Genomic DNA, 22,594 nt, shown 5'->3' on the forward strand with positions numbered 1-22,594 from the left:
TAATGAGTAGAAATAATTTTAATCAGGGGATAGATAGCAGCAAAACTGCAATTGTGTTTTTTCTAAATGCCTATCACTACAGTGTATCTTTGCATAGCTATGTTTTGAATTTTTATTTTTGTGGTTATAGGTAGTCACATATTGTATGCAATAGGAATTGACAGTCCTTTAGACCAAAAGTGTAACCAGTGTACCTCTGAGTCTTTGGTTCTTGGCAATTTATACTGTAGAAAATGTGTTCTCTTCTGCTGTCTTGGGGTCACACGTAGACTAAATTCCTTATGTGTAATTCTCATTGATGTTAATGGAGTTAGACATCTGGATCTAGGTCAGTGTACGGAACTTACTAATGTCATTATCGACCATCAGTGAGTTTATCAATACACAGTAAAACTAGATGGCCAAGCGGTTGTGTACCTGGTTCCATGTAGCTTCTCAAGTGGCTCAAGGGTGAGACAGGAATTGATATAGATATAGGTAGTATTGATATAGATACTATCTAAACAATGCCAGTCTTTCAAAATTATTATCCTGAACTTTCCTCCAGTTCAGGCAAACCACAATTATATGCATATCACAAGGGGTTCAGCTTGGGGAGCGGTTATTGGACTCAAAATGGCCCTTCCATCTACATTCATTTTGAAACCCTGTGTTTATGAAATGTCATGAGAAAATAGTCCATTTACTTACCTTCCTTGTGATTAGCTAAGCCAGGGTTTAGGGGCTGGAGTTGCAGTCACCACAAAATAAGTACATCTGCTGCAGCTTTCAAAGTGTGGAACCAGTAATGCTTTCCTAATCACCACAGATATGGCCAGTGTGCAGCCTCCACAGCATATTTGGCCCATTCCTGGGTCTCAGTTCCCAGTGAAGTCACAACCCACACAATATTCTCTGTGCAAGTCAAGCTTTTGGCAACAGGCTCATGAAAGAAGGCTCAGGTCCAAACCATAAGAGACATGTCAGCAAACAGTTTAACTTCCTTTTTGCCATGTGGGTGACCAGAGCAATAGGAAGGCTGTTTTTTATTGAAACCTCATGGAAAGAGAGTTCCCAACATTTGTTTCTTGGGGGGAAAAATAATTAAATAAATAAGTAATGCTATTGTGGTCTTGATAGGAGTCAAATGCTCAGTTAATATAATTATACCCAGACATAGGTACATTTGTGTAGTAGCTCAATCAGAAAAATGCCAAATATGAAAACTGCTTATCCTCTTTCACCTCCCACCCTATCAGGAAGGAAGAAATAGTTAAGATCTGTGTTCAGAGCAAAATGTTTCCTTTTCTATACTTTAGGTTTCAAAGATACAGCTTTCCGGCTAAGCTATTCCTCAGAGCCAAGATTTTAGAACATATTTAGTAAAATTTTAAAAATGGTTGAAAACATACAGAAGCTATCCTTATCTGAGAGAATAGAGATGCAGTTTTACAGTTTCTTCCATCAGCAGGGAGGCGGACTGGATGCACTAACATATTTTTTTCCATTTTTAACTTCTATGAAGGTGAAAAATGTATACATTAGGGGCTACATTTTCAAAACTCTTCATGAACTGACGTTCCTCAGATTTTGGGCAGTCAGCTTGAGACAAGTTAAGTAGGAGCAGCAGTTGTTCAGTGACTGAAAATCAAGCCCTAAATGCATTGATTTGGCCATCCAAAAACTGAGGCACCAAAATTTGACCTACACCTTTCAGTCCGTCCGTTCCCCCCCACCCCCCAATTTCTAGTTCCAGTCACTATATGACATCAAAACAGTCTATTGGAACAGTTGTTATCTCTTGGATTTATATGTTTTAGGCCACATACTGATCCTACTGAAATCTTCTATTTTGGATTTACAGCTTTATTCCATAGTTTGATGCAGTGTTTCTATATTGCTAATCAAGTGCATACTTTATAAGCTGAAACCCTTATTGTTGTTTGTCACCCCACTTAACGTTGTATACCTTTAGGTATTATTGGACAACCATTTTGCATAGCCTGGTGAGTTAACTGTATAATTCAGGTAGAAAGATAATTCCAGTAATAGGCTTACACTAGAAGTGACAGACTGAAGTAGCAGTTGTTATGGTGTTAACTTGTGATCAAACTGTATGATGTATGTAAATTATTGTAGTGTCATAAAAATTATGGGCCAAATCTTCACCTGGTGTAAATAAGCATAGCTCCATCTGCAAACCTAGCTTAACAAAAAAGCAGGTGAATGTTGTGATGAATAACACGTAGAAAAATACCAGTTCAACTTTTACTTCACAAAACAGGTCATTGGCTAAATAAACTGTGCTGTTCACTCCTTGTTCATTAAAAGCCTGCTAAGACAAGTCCAGAGCAAAAAGCCAGCACACCAAAGTCCAGAACATAAGTGAGGCAGAATATTGTGTAAATCTGCTACCAAAGATCTTCATGTTGATATAGAACCTTGCATTTAGCTGACTTAGCAGTGGAACGGTTGAAGGTTTATTTGTTTTGGGGTTTTTTTAAATGGAATATTGGATTTCTCTTTGCACTTTTGGCCTTGTAGTTTATTGGCTGAACAAGGCACACAGATGCCTATCCTTGGAAGACCAAGGATAGGGTTGGCCTGTTACTCAGTGAGGGGGGGAAAACAATAACAGAAAATCTGGAAATGGCAAAAGTCCTAAATGACTTTTTTGTTTCAGTTTACACCAAAAAGTTTAGTAGCAATTGGACATCTAACTTAACGAATGCCAGTGAAAATGAGGTAGGATCAGAGGCTAAAATAGGGAAAGAACAAGTTAAAAATTCTTAGACAAATTAGATGTTTTTGAGTCACCAGGGCCTGATGAAATACATCCTAGAATACTCAAGGAGCTGACTGAGGAGATATCTGAGCCATTAGTGATTATCTTTGAAAAGTCATGGAAAACGGGTGAGATTTCAGAGGACAGGAAAAGGGCAAAAGGGGGATTACAGACCAATCATTTTAACTTCAGTACCTGGAAAGATAATGGAGCAAATAATTAAGCAATCAATTTGCAGATACCTAGAAGATAATAAGGTGATAAGTAACATTCAGCATGGATTTGTCAAGAACAAATCATATTAAACCAACCTAATAGCTTTCTTTGCCAGTGTAACAAGGCTTGTGGATGGGGGGAAGTGGTAGCTATGGTATTTCTTGACTTTAGTAAGGCTTTTGATACTGTCTCACATGACTTTCTCATAAACAAACTAGGGAAATACAACCTAGATGGAGCCATTATAAGGTGGGTGCATAACTGGTTAGAAAACCATTCCGAGAGAATTCATAGGCTGGAGAGCATATCAAGTGGGGTCCTGCAGGGATAGGTTCTGGGTCCGGTTCTGATCAATATCTTCATCAATTATTTAGATAATGGAATAGAGTGTATACTTATAAAGTTTGTATAGGATACCAAGCTGGGAGAGGTTGCAAGTGTTTTGGAGGATAGGATTAAAATTCAGAATGCTCTGAACAAACTGGAGATATGGTCTGAAGTAAATAGGATGAAATTCAGAAAGGAAAATGCAAAGTACTCCACTTAGGAAGGAACAATCAGTTACACACATACAAAATGGGAAATGACTGCCTAGGAAGGAGTACTGTGGAAAGGGATCTGGCGGTCATAGTGGATCACAAGCTAAATACGAGTCAAGAGTGTAACACTGTTGCAAAAAAAAGCAACATCATTCTGGGATATATTAAAAGGAGTGTTGTAAGCACGACACAAGGAGTAATTCTTCTGCTCTACGCCATGTTGATTAGGCCTCAACTGGAGTATTGTGTCCAAGTCTGGATGCCACATTTCAGGATAGATGTGAACAAATTGGAGGAAGTCCAGAGAAGAGCAACAAAATTATTAAGGCTCTAGAAAATACGATATATGAGGGAAGATTGAAAAAAATTGGTTTGTTTAGTACAGAGAAGAGAAGACTGAGAGGGGACATGATAACAGTTTTCAAGTACATAGAAGGTTGTTGCAAGGAGGAGGGAGAAAAATTGTTCCCCTTAACATCTCAGGATAGAACAAGAAGCAATGGGCTTAAACTGCAGCAAGGGCAGTTTAGGTTGGATGTTAGGAAAAACTTCCTAACTCTCAGGGTGGTTAAACACTGGATTAAATTGCTTAGGGAGGTTGTGAAATCTCCATCATTGGAGCTCTTTAAGAGCAGGATAAGACAAACACCTGTCAGGAATCGTCTAAATAATACTTAGTCCTGCACAGGACTGGACTAGAAGACAGAGGACTGGACTAGAAGACCTCTCAAGGTCCCTTCTCCTATGATTCTAAAGCTTAAATCCCCAAGTGATCAAAAATAAGCGCTTGTCTTCACTACCAGGGAGATCGACGCTGTACTCTGGTCGACTCCAGTACTCCAGATCCCCGAAAAGAGTAAGGGAAGTCAATGGGAGAGCATCTCCTGTCGACAGAGTGCAGTGAAGACACCGGGGTAAGTTGACCTAAGATACGTCAACTCCAGCTACATTATTCACATAGCTGGAGTAGCATAATTTAGGTCAATTTACCTCGGTAGTGAAGAAAAGCCAGAAGGAAGACAGTCCCTTGAATAATGAAACCGTCACATCATATTATTTGAATGGCTACGTTTCTTAAAAGCAGGATTTGACCTTGTATTTTTTCCTTCTCCATCTTGTGGTCTGCCATAAATTCTGACCTTATATGTGTGGGATCACCAGTTGATTTATAGCTGTCATTTCAGTAATACTGACTGTTTCAAGCCTAATCTCATTCTAATAATTCCTCTGAAATGGTCTCTGTTTGAATTGTAGTCCTCCTATAATTTTCATAACTTTTAATATAACTGACTTATTTCCACTCTGATGAAATTGAACATAAAGGTGTAATCTCAGTTGCTCAGCAGTACAGTTTGCTCTTACTAATAAATGGATCAGCTCCAGCATGAAATGTCTTTGTTCTAATCCAGTGTTTGCCAGATGTCTTCTTATAAGGGATTGAACTGGTTCAAATAAAATAGTGATCAGATCAATCACCCCAAATTTAGACCTAGTTGAATTAGATTTTGAAACAATTGATTTAACTTTTTTTGGTTTTGTTTGTAATTTTTTGCTTTCTTTTTTCATTTCCGGTTGTTAGTGGGATCTTATATAGAAATTCCACAATTTACTATTTACAGGTATCTTGTTATTTTTCTTTTTTTCTGAGCGCGTATAGTTGAATTCGCGTAAGTTAAATGCATATATGATGCAACTCACGTGTATAAGCCCTAATGCCATGGAAAGCAAATGGAGATTCTTCTAAACTTCAGTGGTAGAGGCCTGTGTTTCTAGCGCAAAAGATTGTGAGTTGATGCGTGTGTGCTGTTACTTGAACTGCAAGAATTGTATATGATCATGGAATATTATGGTATCAAACGTTGGGATATGTATGCTGTATGGCCCTCCAAATCTTCACTAGTTCATAATAATGATGGTTGTTTTCACTTACTAAAAATGGGATAAGTAGTGGGAAAATGTGCAAAGCCAATTATGATTAGAATAGGTTTCCAACTGCATTTAACTGTAGGTTTAACCAATATATGATTAGAGTAGGTTTCCAACTGCATTTCTCAAGATAACAAGTAAATGAATATATAATGTTAGGGCTTGAATGAAACTTTAGGCTCAGCCTGTTTATGAGTCAGACCTGAGTTACAATTCTTTTCCAGACCCCTCTTTGTTTCCAAAAGGAAGTAATTCACTGCCCTATAATTCAGCTATTTAATCCCTTCATCAAGTGAGTAAAGTGCAGTTTATGTCCCTACCTCATTCTGGCTCAGCTCAGCTCGGAGGAGAAAAGATTCTGAGTCCGAGGGGTGTGTAGTGGAGGATTCAGAACTGAGGGACATGGTTCTGAGCAGTAGAGAGGCTAGGTAGGAAGAGGCGGATTCTTCCTCCTGAGGGAGGAATGTGGTATGTTTCTGACCTGGTGAGGCGTTTGAGGAAGCTAAGAAGGTTTAGGAAGTTCTTAGTTGGGAGGGGGGATGGGAAGGTGGGAGAGTCAATTAGAGGGTGTAGGAAAAATGGTGTGTTAAGGTAAGACAGAGATTGAAGGGGGAGAATGTGAGATCAGGCGAGAACAGTAAAGGGATGACCGAGAAAGAAACTGTTTTCTCCCACCCTGCCTTTTACAGAAAAGTGTCCCAGTTCTTTGATCTGAAAAGTGTGAGAGGGAAGCAGGCATTCCTTTTAATTCCCTCATCTACTGCCAAGCTCCTTCATCCATTGCCAACATAGTTCTCTGTGATCCCCTTGACCTCAGCTTTTTCACTTTGAAAATATGATCAGCTTGCAGGATAGAGGGGCAGGTTGCAGATATTCACCTCCAATCCCACTACTTATTTGGGTACCAGCTGCCAATGCCATAAAGTACACAAGCAGCTGGTTTTTTTATTTGTCATTTACAAACAGGCCTGTGGATTAGCATTTCCTCTGGAGCATGTGAGAATGTACTGCTCTGGCACAGACCAGCTCTGTGAGATTTACAATAAATAGCTATGGTGAACCATTCCATAGTCTACTCTGGCACATGACTTCCTGTCCTACGGTTAACCTCCGCTGCCAATTAAAGGTATTCATACAATATAAAGTTGCTTTAGTCTCTTTAGGAGAATAGTTGAAACTTTTGAAGTACGGTACTTAATAGCACTAAAGTTTATCCTGATTAGAGTAAGGTTTAAAAAACAAAAGCACCTAGTTTTAAAGAGTTATGAGAAACTGCAAATAAATAAACATTATCATGTGGTGACAGCTTAACAGTGCCCAGTGATCACTGCACAACAACTTCAAGAAGTACATTAATGAAAAACTGCTTGCCATTGAAAATGCACTTCTCTTTTTAAAGCTACAGGCTAGGATTAACCCCTTTCCTTCCTACCCAACTCCACTAGGCCTCACTAGCCCAGCCCCTCAAGGACTGTCATATGAGGGAACAGAGTCCTGACCCCCCAAGAGATAAGAGATTTTTTTGGCTGCAGCCAGAGCAGCAGTGGGAGTAGGAGGGAAGGAATCATAGAGGGTTTCTCCATTTCCACCCACTCCTCCGAGCCTGAATTTAAGCCCCAGGGACTCCTGAGGAAAGACCCATGGGGTAGGAGCCTCAACCAGCTCCTGAGACATGAAGCCAGACCTCCAGAAGGCCAGAGACAGACACAGAGTTGCACCTTCACAATCCTGAGTCCCTCCCTCTGGAATCTGGAGTATCATTTCAGCTGACAAAAATGAAATAGAGAGACCCAGAAAACCCTTAAAGTAGGACTAGGTGTTACTCTCTCAATGAGCCTGAGATGGGGTTATGGGTCAGAGGAGAATTTGGCATAACAGGGGAATTTAGTATTTTTAATCTTATTTTTTAATGGTGTTGATCCACTGGCACATGTGTACTTGCAGGTAAATAGGGCCTTTCAAAACTAGAAAATAAGTTAGGGATAAGTTTATATCTATATCTTAAAAAGGAACTATAGTATTACCAACTGCAAATGTGCAAACATCATAAATCAGGCCCTGAAAAATCATGACATTGACTTTTTGCATTCTTTTTATTTAAATTCTTGCTTTTGAATCTTTAGAATGTACTTGGGTCATGTTTTAAGCTTTTTTTCCTGCAGCCATAAGGGCTAGAAACTTGCCCTTTTTTTTTAAATGAAAGCTGAGATTCTCACATATTCACATGACTCCAGGAGTTAGGGCTTTAAAAACAAACCAAATGTCATGAGTGATAGAATTGCAAGAGTTGGCAACACAGGAACTAACGTGGCATATGCCTATCATCATCCTTACCATTTTGTTTATATAATTTATCTCCCTCCTTTCTACTCAATATCTGTCTTTTTATACTCTGAATCCTGTGAGGGAGGAACCATTCTTTCTTCTAGGTGTACAGACCCTCATCCTGATTGTGGCTTTGCGGTACTGCCACAATATAAGTAACAAAGATGCAAAAGTTGGAGAGCTGATAGATGAAACAGTGGGCTGTAAAATCTGTAGAAACCAGTGCATCTTGGAGGACAGAGGTAGCATTTATGGACAGAAAAAATTGACAATTTTATAAAAGACCTTAGTTATGCCTTAGAAAACAGGAGAAACTTGAGGTCAGTCTGGTTTCCATATGAACAGATTCACTACAACTGGTAGGAAAAAGTCTGTCTAGTAATAAAAAAAAAAAAAAAAGGAAACATCTTTTCAGGATGCAGTGTTTGTGTCAGAAGAGAAGCTGTCATATGTTCCCATCACTGCATTCTCCTATATAAGCCACTGAACTGACTAATTCAAATAATTTTTGTGAGTGCTTTCCAGGATGCTTCTCAACGTTATATGCTAATAGGATCATTATGATTTTCTTTCCTTGTCAAGAATGCAAAGTATTAGTTGCAGTATTTCTGTCTCAGCACCCTAACTCTGTGAGAAGCATTGTGAAATGGTGTATCATTTGTTTGGTTATGACTGTTTGTTGTGTGGAATAGAAGGGTGAGGCAAAGTTCCTACTTTATAGTTCTCTTTATGTTCGTGTCGTAGTGGGCACCATCCACCGCAGCTCTGCAGTGATAACTTATGTTTTATGTTTCAGATAGATGAAAAACGTCAGTGTCTTTGTATTTGGGAAAAATAGGTGAATGAAAAGACCTGACTGGTGAGATTTACACAACTTAAAAAGAAATAGATTCTGATTCTGGGCCTCACTCAGTTGGTGCACAAAAGCCCTAAACACTGTGGATCAAGCCTCCAGAGATCCTCGGGTGATCTAGAACCCCTGTTGTGGCTCCATGCCACCCTCTCCCAACAGGCGGCTTAGGGCCATGGCCAGAGGAAGGGAACAAGAGCAGGGTTCCATGTGCCCTAAAGATCCTTGGGTGCCATTTCTAGCCCTAGGGCTCTTGCCAGGTGTTGCAGCTTCAATTTGCACCAGTGACTGGCCTATTGCAGAGTGATGCCAGGATCGGGGGAGAGCAATGGACACTTTTGGACTCCTGCTTCCTCACCTGCACCAAGTGTTCGTAGGCTGCAACTGAGGATCTAGCTTATAGAGTGGAGAAGTGTTGTGGCTATTTGAAAGGGTGCCACTTTATACTCAGGGAGTGCTGGGCACTAAGGAGGACATGCAGGATTTAGTTGCAGCAGAGTGGCATGAAGTAAACCATTCAACCCACCATTGAACTCTGGCAGACAAGCAGCTTCCAGGCCATGTAATTTGTTCAGTAAGTTTCAGGAATGTGGATGGAGGCTAACGTTTCATTCTTTTTGTACTGCCAGCTTATGTGGTCATTCCCAGTGCTGAAGTTGCAGGGTTTAAACCCTGGTGATGATGGAGGAGTTGTTACCCTGTTCAGAATAAAATCTGGTTTTTCCTTTTCCTTTTAAAAAAAATAGGAAGTTGCCTACCAAAGACTATTTTAAGGTTGCAGAGTAGCAGCCATGTTAGTCTGTATTCGCAAAAAGAAAAGGAGTACTTGTGGCACCTTAGAGACTAACCAATTCCAGTACTCGGGCATGAGGAAATGCCAGAGGTAACATTCCCAGTGTTGGAGGAAATAGTAGCATGGGGGTTCTGTAATTAAAGACATTCTCTTAATTCCTGTGCAAAAGAAGCCTGAATTATAGGTGCACAGGCATCCTTAATTCTGCTATATCCTAACATTTGAGGGCTTGACTATGCAACCTTCATTACATTCTTCTCATGTCAGGACTTTTTTATGTAATTATTTATATAGTGTCCTAGAGTCCGCTAAATATCTTATCATTTAAGCTATATTTCTGGAAATGGGAGCGAGAATTCCCCTAATTGCGATGGGATTCATTTGTGGGTATCAAAAGAGGACAACTACAATCCATGTGGGGACGTCGTCATGATATTATTGTTTTACATGTGGAGTATACCAACCACAGCCGCTGACTTTTGTTTGTGCCAGTGGGTGCTTCTCTCCACTCCCTCCCCTCTAAGTGGCAGGTGGGGGTCTCAGGGAGAAGAGGCTAGCAGGGGTGGGGCCTCAGGGTGGAGTGTAGGCAGGACCGTAGGGGGAAGAGGCCAAGCGGGGGCAGGGTCTCAGGGCAGAGTGGTAGGTGGGGCCTCAGGGAGGGGGAAGAGGCAGAGCAAGGCCTCAGGGCGGAGCATAGGCAGAGCAGGGGGCGTGGCCCACAAAAGATTAATCCGGCCCTGCAGGTGGTGAGCACCCCCTATTTTTTTTCGGTGGGTGTTTGAGCCCCAGAGCACTGATGGAGTTGATGCCTATGATGCCAACAATTTACTGTGCTGCCTTTGCTAGGAAATGAATGCTTCAGATGGAAGGTAAACCACTGTTTCCGTATAATGTGGAAGTTCGATAGTGCAGAGCTGCTGCTTTTCATTCCTGGAAGCATACAACTGAAACATGAAAAAGAAAAGTTTTGAAAGAATTCATTTCATAATTTTGATGCACTCTGGTGCTACAGTTGTGCACCTGACTTGTAAAATGTTAAGAAGAGGCTGTGTTAGATATTATTGTGTAATGTTGTATCCAGTGGGAGCAGATGAAGTTATGATTGTCTGGGAATAACAAAGTGATTTAGAATCTCCAATATGTACTGCAACCCACCTGGCAGGAGTAATGTCCTATGCTGGCAGGCTCAGATTAAAGCAGGCCATTTTAACTGATAAGAAGACCAGACCAAGATTTTTTTTAAAAAGGGAAAATAAATTTTATCACAGATTTTTTTTTTAACAAAGATGTGTGGCATAATACATACAATGAAACATAGTCATTGCTCAAGCCTTTTAAATGACTGACTTTAATTTATCAGGGCTTTGCAGATTCATTCATTTGAAAGGTTTCAGAGTAACAGCCGTGTTAGTCTGTATTCGCAAAAAGAAAAGGAGTACTTGTGGCACCTTAGAGACTAACCAAGCATCCGATGAAGTGAGCTGTAGCTCACGAAAGCTCATGCTCAAATAAATTGGTTAGTCTCTAAGGTGCCACAAGTACTCCTTTTCTTTATTCATTTGAAAGATATTCAGAGGGTAAACAACTATTGAAAGCAGACTGGCTTTGACTGGGATAAATGTCCCTTTCCTATCACTATAGAACTGATAGTTCAGTCATGTCTAAATAATGCAGTGCCGCAGACTCTCTGTGATTATTGCACAGTAATAAGACCAGCGTTTATTGCGGAATCCGGTTTATTCATGTCAACAAACTCCAGCTTGTAAAATAAGATGCTTTCAATTCAGCTGCAGAACCACAACAGCTTAAAATGAAAGGAAAAAAAGAGACAAAAGTCCAAAAGAGGTTATAGCATCCCAATGTGGAAATGCTCAAACAGACATGAAAATATAACCAAGAGACAAGTAACACTAGAATTACAGATAAGAAAAAACACAGAGAGTAAATCATAATGAAATTAACATGACAATAGATTTGTTTGTTTTAAATCAAGAAAGAATGCAACAAGAGACCATGGAGGGATAAAGGGGAATATGAATAAACAGACATAAAAACAAATAAGAGCAAAACAGTAAAAGGAAGATGATCATGGTAAAATCTAGCCAGTGTAAATATATTTAGGTATTTTATTGGATTTTTTTATTGATCTCTAATCCCCATCTGTTCTAGCAAAAAAATGATCATTAAGCAAAAGCTTTCTTCTCTGAAGCCACCAGATTTGTCTTAAAGCTACAGTGTTTGTACCTTCTGCATTCAGGTGCAGCTTTGCAACCCATTGTTTCCTCTACAAATTCTCTCTCTTATTTTAACTGTATGTGAATTTGGTGGCACTTGTCACAGAGAAGGACGTTTTTACTATGATTGACTAAGTACATACAATGGTCAGACACTGGGCAGGCTCCTAGCCGTAATTTGATCAATGCAGAGATTCTGTTGTCATCTATTAGTCCTTTTTCAGATTCCACACTCAATACCCTACAAAAATTATAACTAGGAAATGAGAAGAGAGAGAAGGGGGAATATAAAGAGAGGGAAAGCCTTGCAAAAGGGATGGGGGGAGTGCAAACTGAGAAAAGGGAGTCAAACCCTTTTTACGCAATTGTAGCATGGAGACCTATTATACTAGTACAGTCTTTTAACTCTACCCCTAGCTACATTGTCCAACAATGCCAGAAGGACAGGAAACATTGGATGTAGTTTTAATTAGGCTGCAGCTTTATTCTTAAATATCTGGGAGTATCTGACAGGTAAAATAGTGCAGGTAATTCCATATACATTTCTAGAGATGTGGGGGCTGCTGTCAGACCTTCCCTTTTCCATCCTGGTTCCACCCAGCCCACTGCTGGGACCCTGCCACTCCCACTTGTAGGTAAGTTAATGTGGGCTGTAAAGAAGGGGTGGTTGACTACGTCCCATACCAGTCATAGGAGCCCTAAACCCCCTTTTTCTGCTCCTTTAAAGGATGTCTTCTTTAAATCCTTTACCAATCAGTTGTATCAAAGTGATTTTTTATTGATCTCTAATCCCCATCTGTTCTGTTTTATATTTATATGTATCCATTCGTACGGAATTAACTGAACTGGACATCCACCACAAGCTTCCATAATGAGTTGCGACATGATAGCCTAACCCCGATTTTCTTACCCCATCAGATCCCTAACTTGCTGTGTGGTAGTGAACCCCTCCCACACACCACACTCTGCCTCAGCCATTCTGGCAGTGAGGGAAAATTCCTTCCCAGCCCCCCAAGGAAAGGAGTGACTAGTGTAATGGCCATCGCATATAATGAAGAAACCTGATATTTTAACTACTTCCATGGCTGGGAGGGTGGGTGCTGCTAGCCCGGTCCGGATTAAAGAGGGCTTTCCCTGAACTGCCCTGAGAATAAATATGTCCCTTTTCCCTTCTCGTCAGTTGGCGGGAAAGGAGGCAGCATCTCCCGCATGCCAATCCGGTCTGCCTGTACTGCTTCCTGCTTCTTTAGCTGGAACAGGTAATTCTTTCAGGGAGGGGCACCTTAAAGAGGCACCATGCCCCTTGCTACCAGCCTGCTGGACAGCCCCATCCCTCCAGTTAAAGGGAGCAATTCACCTTCTCCATCCAGCTGGACAAAGGGCCCCACTGCTTAATTCACAACATTCCTGCTATTACTCTAGAGTTTCTCTTAAGCAAGGATTAATTTATTGTCCTGCGTTGTGGCATGGTACTTTTGTAAAAAGCAAAAACTGTGGGCTAGGATGAAGCCATTGGATATTGGTATTCCCTTGTGACTTGAGCCAGCCTTGAACTCTGATCTCTAGTGGCTAATGGCCAGTGTGTTTAACCCATGACACCACTTTCAGCCTCTCAGTTTCTTTTCAGTGGTGTTGCATTTTAATGTCAACACCAGTTTAGATGAAACGACAAGCCTTATTTGGTGGTTTGACCTCTAAATGTGATAGTGTCGAAATGTTCTTTTCACCAAGAAATATTGCATCAAAAACAATCACTTTACATTAAAAAAAATAAACCAAATATTTTTTCTGGAAAATAGATTTTGTAAGTTTTATTTTGTTTAATGGTTTAGCTGGTGAGGCAGTCATTTTCCTGTTTACTGAACCTAGCATAAACCTTTCTTTTCTTCAGAACCAGGAGTTATTTTCTGTAGTGTCTCATTATTGGCTTTTAGCCAGCAGTGTTATTTTATATGACAGTGAAAAATCTCTAACACTAGACACAAAAGAACCATTATTTAAGAAGGTGAGAAAAGATAGCATTAAAATGATTGTACATGTTTGAAATGATAGATTTCAAGTCTGATCGTCTCCTATGGGAATTGTTCCATTTCATTTCTGTAGTCCTCACTGGGCCAAATTCTGCCATAATATACAGTGTGTGCAACATATTTTAACTTGGATTTAAGGATTACATAAACTAGCAGCTGTTTCTTTGAAGAGCTAAGGAAATGTAACTTTCTCCTACATCCACATCACTCTGGTTGTGTGATACTCCATGGAGATTGCTGTGCATATCATAATGTACAAAGCCACTAAGGCAAATGATTAAACAAGCAATTTGCACATATGTATATTCCTTTAGGAAGGTATAAGATATAAAGAAAAATATTCATTCGGGGGGCATCCTGCTGGTTTAAATCAGGCGTCATTCCAATAAAGTAAATGGAGTTACTCCAGTTTAAAAGCAGTGTAACTGATCACATTCAGATCCACTGTGTTCTAGCTGAAGATAGGCAGCTAATATTTATGCAACTCTACGTTTAAAATTAGAGCTGAGCTGAGGAAGGTAAATCCAGTTCACGGAGGGTTTGGTTCTGATTAGGAATGAAACTTTGAAACCTTCCATGAACGGGAATGAAGCCTCAGCTCCAGGCAGTTTTCCGTGGCGGCTGCCTTGGAGCCACAGAAATGAGTAGCCTGAGCTGCCAAGGAGCTGTAATCTCAGGAGCCGGGACTCCCAGTGCCTCCAGGGTTCCTGGCTTCCCATCACCCTGCCAGGTGAGCTGGCAAGGGTCTGGGAACCTGGATGCCTGGACTGCCAATTTATGTTTAATATTGTCTAGACTATGCCCAATTATCCCCTGGATGCCCGGGGAAAACAGGGGTGGGAGTGCAAGGAACCCTCTGTCGCTACACTGCAACTGGGCATAACTAAAGTCTCTGCGTTTCCCAGAGAACAAAACTGTTTCTTTCATTTACACCTTGGCCCCACCACTAGCCGTTGCCCAGGCCGGAGTATGTTGAATGGCATGAATGGCTATAGCACCCATCCTGCACACAGTAGGCACTACATTATAATCACCATATACCCATATTACAAATGTAGCAATAGTGAATTTGTGATCAGGAAGCAGTCGGGAGATTAGCGCAGTGTGAAGTTTAGGAGGCAGGCGTATCCCAGGCGTATACAACAACCAAAGTAAAAAATCATTGTCAGTCCAAAAATGTCAATAAAAAAATTTAAAAATTTAAATCTTAGTTTTAAAAATAAGAACATCTTGCAATGTCAATGCTCATCCTCATCCATGTCTTGTCCCCTTTCCCTAATTCTGATCACATGCGAAGGAAACAATTGTTTGACTACGTTAGCTTGCTCTAGGGCCATTTTGAATTTATACATGACATGGCTCATCATGCTTTCTCTGTGACTAATGGAAGTGAAATTAGGAGATGCCAAGAGGGCTCACAGTGGGGGGAAAAAGTTTAGTTTGGCCCAGCGGCTAACTGAAAGTTCTGTGGCTTGGGAGTGAAGAAGAGGGGAGAGGGTGCGGCTTGATGCTGATTTAAGGGCAGGGATGGTTAACTCTGTACTTGCCATTAGTTAACTGAGGACTGTATGTCAGAAGCAGATTGAGTTGCTTCTTGTATCAGACAAAAGTTGAAATTTGATTTCCTATGGTGTGCTGGTGGTATTTTTACATTTTTATATGCATATTGTGTCCACAATCCCATCTATTTTCTCTGTCTATTCTGTAAGGGAAGGGCTTGATGGAAGTCTGAGTCTGCGGGGCAGGAGGGTGGGAAGGTTTGTGCGAGTTCTGCAGGGTACTGAGTTTTGTTTAATGTTATTAGGTTAGCTAACAATTATTATATTGGGTTCCCATAACTTGTGTTGGGGTGCCTAGGGCTTTGGCTAGGCACTCCTTTATATATATTTGTATAGACTGAAATAAACAAACACACGGGATTATTCTGTCTGCATTTCCATTATCACAAAAAGTTCCTGGCAGTGATTAGTAATTTGGCTTATCATAGGAAGTTTTCTGATATTTAATCTGCCTTTTAAATTACTTTATTGAAATTTTATCTGGCATTTAAGAGGTTCACTTTCACGTGAGGAGGGTAAATTTAATACTTTTAGCTGAAGCATTTATTTGTGATTAGAAGTAGTTTTTCCATTTATCAAATCCCACTCTAAACAGGAGAGCCCTTGAATGAGGTATTGCCAATAAAATGGGTTGACAAAGGATTGCAGGATTCTAAAAGAGAACTGCAGAACACTGTTTGACATCCATGCAGCTTCCTCATTATGGAACGTTAGTAACTATTGCTGTAGGGAAAACAGCAGCTTTCAGCATTCAGTTATTCAAATACATCAAGCCCTTCATTGAAAATACAGCTCACTGTGTGTTTTTCCTTCTCAGCTAATGAGGAGCTCTTATCACCTCTACGTTTGAAGGTCAGGGGCCTGATTCTCCACTGCCTTGCACTGGTGGTGTCATTTACACCTGTGCAAAGGTGGTGTATAATGCTATTACATCAGGGAGGTAGCATTTTACATCCACTTTGCACAAGTGCAAATGACTGCACAAGTAGAGAATCAGATCCAAGGTGGAGATATTTAAATCAAATTGAAGGCATTGGAAATAAGCATTTGCATTAGTTCTAATTGTTCTGAGTTTTACATGTACGGTCCTTAATGTAATGTAAAGTTCTGTAACCTGAGATGCAGCACTGTGTCATCCAGACATGTTCCTGGTAAATTAGACCTGCCCTGTACGAACATCTAGAAGGAAAAAATCTTGTCTGTTCCTTATTTCCTGAGTTAAACGAGCCACGACCACAGTCCCAGGGTGCAGAAACATAGGCAGTGCTATAGTTCATTCCACAGCATTACCAGTATAGGTATTAGGGAGTAATGAGTTGGAAATCCTAGGGGCAAAGTTGGAAGAGTTAAAACCGTCCCACTCCAGGATGACTCTCCCATCTGAACTTGCTAATAGCAGAAGACATTTTATCAGGCAGGATAGATTAGTATTGTGTACTAGGATGGAAGGATTCTAAATGCTGGTTTATCTGTTTCTCTCTCTTCCTCTTCCTGTTTTCACTATGAGGATGCCCCTTGCCTGGATGGATAGGAATGATTATCTCCCTAGTTCAGGTAGGAGTTGGATGGCTTTTAGAAACCTAGCACTTCTTTGAAATATGCTACTGCTAATTAGTCAGCAAGCAATTAGTCCAAGCAAATTAATTGTATGCTCTTAATGTGGAACTTCTGGCTCAAGGGATTTATTCAGTGACTTCTACAATCGCCTGTCTTCAAAATAAAATGAATAGCTCCAGGGTAGGAGAGGCTTTTTTAAGGAATGCCTTCAAAACTCCTGCCACCCCTGCAGGAGTGGAGGTGGAGACTTAACACATTGCCCAGAGAGCATATTTGACCTCTGTCCTGGAGGGTGTCTCCTTCACATCATAATTTGTGTATCCCCAGTTACCGAAATCTTAAGAGGAAAGCAATAGTGACTTTGAAGGAAGGAACTCATCTGCCTTTCAACTGAAAGTAATGTGCTGTGAGTACGGTGTAACCACAGCAGTGGGAAGGGTAATTAGGAGTGTTCTCCTTCATTAACTTGACTTCAAGTGACCTGACTCTTGGCTTTATACCACAAGCTGCACAGACCTACCTGGTGCTGTTAGAGCAATTAAAGTTCACTTCAAGACAGTAAGATACCAAGATTACATATATCTATATAATGAAGGCTAAGAAATCTTCCTTCATTTCCTTATATATCTGCCTGATATTATGATTACTGTTATTTATTATTTGTATTATTCCAATAATGCCCAAAGGCCACAGTCCGGATTGGACCTTATTTTGTAATTTGCCTTACAAACACACATGGAAACATATTCCCTGCCCTGATAGAGTCTAGTCTAATTTAATGACAGGTTTCAGAGTAACAGCCGTGTTAGTCTGTATTCGCAAAAAGAAAAGGAGTACTTGTGGCACCTTAGAGACTAACCAATAATTTATGCTCAAATAAATTGGTTAGTCTCTAAGGTGCCACAAGTACTCCTTTTCTTTTAGTCTAATTTAGAGTTTACAGTCTAATTTGCTGTTGAATCAGAAGCTTGCCTTGCACATCTTTTTTGGAGATTTTTTTTTTACTTACAAAACAGGACGAAGAGAGACCATGAGATTGATTTTTCTGCTGCCTTCCACCTTTGCTAGTCATATATACCTGTGCAGAGGGCAAAGTGAGTGTAAATCACCACCAGATCAGAATGATGACATTTTACACTCATTTTGCAAAGATGTAAGTGATTATGCAAGGCACAAGGCAATGGAGGATCAAGTCCATAGAGATGTACACATACATCCCTCTCTCCTTTCAGTTGTAGGGGTTTGGTTGGTTCTGTTTAGTTCATTTTCCTGTGTTGTTTTTTTTAGTACTGAGTTCCTGTGTGAAGGCTTGGTCAAAGAAATAGGGTTTTCCCTTTGGTTCTGCTGATGGTTTTAGGATCACCTTGGTCTCTTCCAGGAGTGAGCTCCAGGTTTATGAATTAATTTCAGATAAAGTTCGGTCTCCTGCATGCATGAGTTTCACTCTTAGGGTCAACAGTTCTGTGTTCCACTGAACACTGCTGTTGTGCTAATCATGCAGTGTAAAGCTGTAAATTGGGAATGTCTGGGAGAATAGAAGTCCTTGTGTTTGAGCTGAAATTCACTGGGGAGCCAGTGAAACACCTTGGAGTCATGCTCTCTACAGCCTATGTTGTTGAGCAGTCAAGCTGTTGTATTCTTGATCAATTTTAACTTTTACAAGATCAGCAATTTCATACCTAGGAATAGAGAATCACAGTAACCAAACCAAGAGCCATGAATGCCTCGATCATTGTGCCAAAATCTGAATCTGTCAGTAAGGGGTGCAGTCTTCTTGCCACCATATAAAAAGGGTAATTTTTGTGGCAATGGCTATTCGGGTATTACAAAACAGTGAGAAATTCCGTTGTACACTAAGGTTGAAGTTTGCCTTAACAATCTGAGGGCAATGTTATAGAGCTGACAAATTTCCCTCTCCCCACCAGTGCCACCTCAGCCAGATCTCAGGCAGACACTGGATATTGAGAGATTTCTTTGCATCTGATATGAAAGTGATGTAATGCAGGATGTCATCTGTGGATTGCTGACAAACTGTAGTGTCATTTTTCTGAATCTCAGTCACCCAAAGCTCCTTGTTATCCTAAATAAGGTCATGCCCATTTGATTTATTGATTTTGAAAATTCTCTCAGTTATCTCAGCATTCCCAATGTCCCCCACTCGATTGGGATAATTGAGATTTCACTGTATGGCTTGTACAGAAATATTGTTTGCAATTGTTTTTAATTCATGGACTAGCTATGTTTAACATCGTTCTTTAATCATTAAGGACCAGATCCCGCCATTCAAATTGGAGAGTACACTCTCCACAAATGGTCTCACTGAAGTCAGTGAGCGCATATGTGGTATAAGGTGCTATTCAACATGAGAAGAAGGATCAGAATCTGGCCCTACATGAATGTAGGCAAACTTTTGTAAAGACATTTTGTACACCTTCCTCCCCTCCATCCAGAAAAGAGTTTGGATTCAGAAAAAGCTACATCTACATATGCTGGGTTGGGTTTTGACTGGGAGGGGAAGCCCAGCCCATCCCATTTTATTTCCAGGTTTAGTGAAATCTGCAGGTATCTCAGCAGGAGGGAGAAAATAACATTTGCAACTTCTTGTTTGGGAAATGCCAATTTGTAATTAATGAAGGGCCAAACCTCAGAAGGATTTGGGTGAATCTCCAGATTACAAACAGGGCTTGTATGATGGATTTACATTCTATTCTAGTGGCTGATACTACACTAAGTTTTCCCTACCAACAGATAAAAGGGAAAAAGTAAATTAAGTAGTGAAGCCAAGGCTGGAAGTCTTGACTAGTAGGTGAACTCTCTTTCTATTCTTCTCTTGTTTCACAAAATGTCTTACCTCTAGCCACAAGGAAGGCAAGGCCATTCCTACAGAACAGGGTACTGTATACCAGAAAGTAATGACTCTGAAGAGGATTTAGGAGTTATAGTGGACAAGCATCTCAACATGCTGTGACAGAAAGGGCTAATGTGATCCTTGGATGTGTAAACAGGAGACTAGAGAGGCAAATGTCCCTCTGTATGTGGCATTGGTGAGACCAATACTGCCCTACTGTATCCAGTACTTCTGTCCATATTTTTAAAAGAATGTTGAAAAATATGAGGGGTGCACAAGAGAACACCAAAAAAAAAAAAAAAGATGCAAGGCTGGAGAAAATACGGTACGTTGAAAGATGCAAAGAGCTCAAACAGTTTAGTTTATCAGAAAGAAGACTGAGCGATGACTTGATTGCAGTGTATAAGTACTTTTATGGGGAGAAAACACTGAGTGCCAAAAAAGGCTCTTTAATCTAGTAAAACAGCATAACAAGAACCAGTGACTGGAAGCTGAAACCAGACAAATTCAAATTAGAAATAAGGCACAGTTTTTAACAGCGAGGGTGATTGATGCTTGAAACAAACTACAAAGTAGTGAACTCTCCATCTCTTGATTTTTTCAGATCAAGACTGGATATCTTTCTGGAAGATATGCTTCAGTCAAACACAAGTTGGGCTCAATACACGGTGAAATGTAATGGCCTGTAATATGTAGGAGGTCAGACTAAATGACCTAGTGGTCCTTTCTGGCCTTAAACTACATAAATGTCTGAAATCTCTTTCTTCCCCCTAGCCCCTTTATATAGAAACAAAAAGAGTTGTGATCATATAATTAAAGACTGCATCATAATGCACAGGCACAAGGGGGCCAATTTAAGGTTGTACAAGCAACCTTAATTCTGGGATTTCCTACCTTTGAGTGCTTGACTTTCCAACCTTAATAATGTTCTTTTAATATTGTTTGTATATGTGTAATTCACACAATATATAGATTTACCTATCCTTATTTTAAAACTCAATGTAACAGTCTCTGTGTGGTTTATTGGCTGAAAATTAAAATATTAAAACAAAATGGTCATGGAGAGAAGGAGCCAAGCATCTGTAAAAGGCAAAAGGCCATCATAATTACCAGGATTCTAGACCATCCTAGATAGGGATTATAGACATGCTTCTGGATTTATGTAGTCATAGGTCAATGAAACCAATGCACTAAGCTGATTCTTTCTATCTCTCAATTGCATTCATATATGGTGAGATTGAGAGTGTACTCTATGGATTCCACAAATGAACCTCTAGCCCCTTAAAGTGAAGAGATCAGCAACTTTACAGTCATTTGGAAGGGTTATAGTGGCTGGTTTATTTTGGTTAGTTAGTTTTTCAGTGGACATTTGGTTAAGGATTGTATTTTGAAAAGAAGAATAAAATAACAAATGATTAGATAGCAAGAAAGAAAAAGAAACACAGATTCTTTCTCTCCCTTCCCTGCTCCCAGGCCTTCCTCTCCACTGCGGGGGTTGGCCTCTCTACTCAGAAATGTTTCTTATTCTCACTAGACCCAAAGAAAACAGGAATAACAGGGGAATGAGTCACACTGGGCAAGTATTGGTGTAGAATAATGCTGTTTGGTGATGGACAGTGATGACAGAGCAGCTAATGTAGGGGCTGCTTATGAGCCTTCCTGGTTTGTTTTTTTGTATTTATAATTTGTCTTTTCAGTCCATAAATGTTGATCCTGCAGGTTATGCATTCTGAACACAGCTATAAATGCCCAAGAGCATTTGGACTACCTGAACTGTAATTTCCAGTGCTTTCTATCATCCTTCAGCATGTTCCCTACATTCTCGGCTTAAACGCATTCCCAGGCCCTCCTTTCTCACAAATTTATTTTTTTTATCTTATTCACAGATGTGGAAAAGAATGGGAAGGAAATCGTTGCCACATCAAGGTTAATCCTCCCCCAGCTTCAGCTTCCATTTCCCTTCAAAATGGTAGGTCAGGTGAAAAGACATTAACAGCACTCAAGCCATTCTTTTAGTGTTTCCCTGTGCTTATTTATCTGTTTCATTGGTCTGACTTTGCAGATATTTGGACTGGCTTGAGCATTGCATTAGCTGTCCTACTGATCAAAATCACAGTCGCTGTGTTGTGTTTCTTCTGGAAGAAAAAAGTGCCAAGAACGTAAGTGAAGCCTTTTATTGTGTGCAAAAGCAGACAAAAATGTGCCACAAAGCAACAGCTAACTCCCCAGTTTCTGTGGTTTCACCTTTTAAATCTCCTCTCAGTCTGTTTGCCTTAAATATGCAGCTATAAACATAAAACCTAGCTTTGCACCACAAGCTGACCTTAGTGGACCTCAAACTGGAAACAGTGAAATGCATCTTGATGGCTTAGAGTATCTTAAATGCAACACTGTGTGGTTATCACTGAATTACAGAGCCCCAGGATCCATAACAGCTCAGAAACACCCGTCTTCTTTTACTTGATGTTCAAATGGGAGGACATAGGAGATATCTGTGGTTTCTCAAAACTTCTAAGGCCAAATTCAATTCTCAGATGCACACCTCCAACTCCCCTGGAAGCCAGCAGGCACTGTGCGTACTTCAGAGAGCAGAATTTTGCCCTAAATGTTTTCTAAAATATTTGCGAAACTTTGAAGAACTTTTGTTTTCAAAGCATCCCCCTCTATGTGAAAATTACTCTGCATGGAATAGAAACATTTTTCTAACAAAAAGGATTAGTTCAGAAAGACTGAATATCTTTATTCATTTATTTAAATAATAGACAAATAAGAATTCAAACAAGATTTGTGGAACTACTAAGCTGTGTGCTCTCTTCTCTTTCACCATTCACACTGCTTTTACCACTTCCCCCGTCCTCTTCTCCCCTCTCCACACCCACACTCATTGAGACTGTGAGCTCCTCAGAGCCTGGGCCCTATCTATCATGTGCCTCATGTGCTGCTGATGCTGTGC

At 40.2% G+C, this 22,594-nt stretch overlaps 1 protein-coding gene across 1 annotated transcript in view; it reads left to right on the forward strand.

Annotated features, from left to right (window-relative positions):
* MALRD1 (MAM and LDL receptor class A domain containing 1) overlaps window positions 1–22,594 on the forward strand; it is a 465,892-nt gene that overhangs the window by 434,211 nt on the left and 9,087 nt on the right. The window contains exons 37-38 of the mRNA XM_078851340.1: window positions 21,528–21,610; window positions 21,704–21,800. Coding sequence (XP_078707466.1) covers window positions 21,528–21,610; window positions 21,704–21,800 — 180 coding nt within the window. The remainder of the gene's footprint in view (window positions 1–21,527; window positions 21,611–21,703; window positions 21,801–22,594) is intronic.

The sequence above is a fragment of the Lepidochelys kempii genome, chromosome 2, assembly GCF_965140285.1.
Source record: "Lepidochelys kempii isolate rLepKem1 chromosome 2, rLepKem1.hap1, whole genome shotgun sequence".
Classification (NCBI taxonomy): Eukaryota; Metazoa; Chordata; order Testudines; family Cheloniidae; genus Lepidochelys; species Lepidochelys kempii.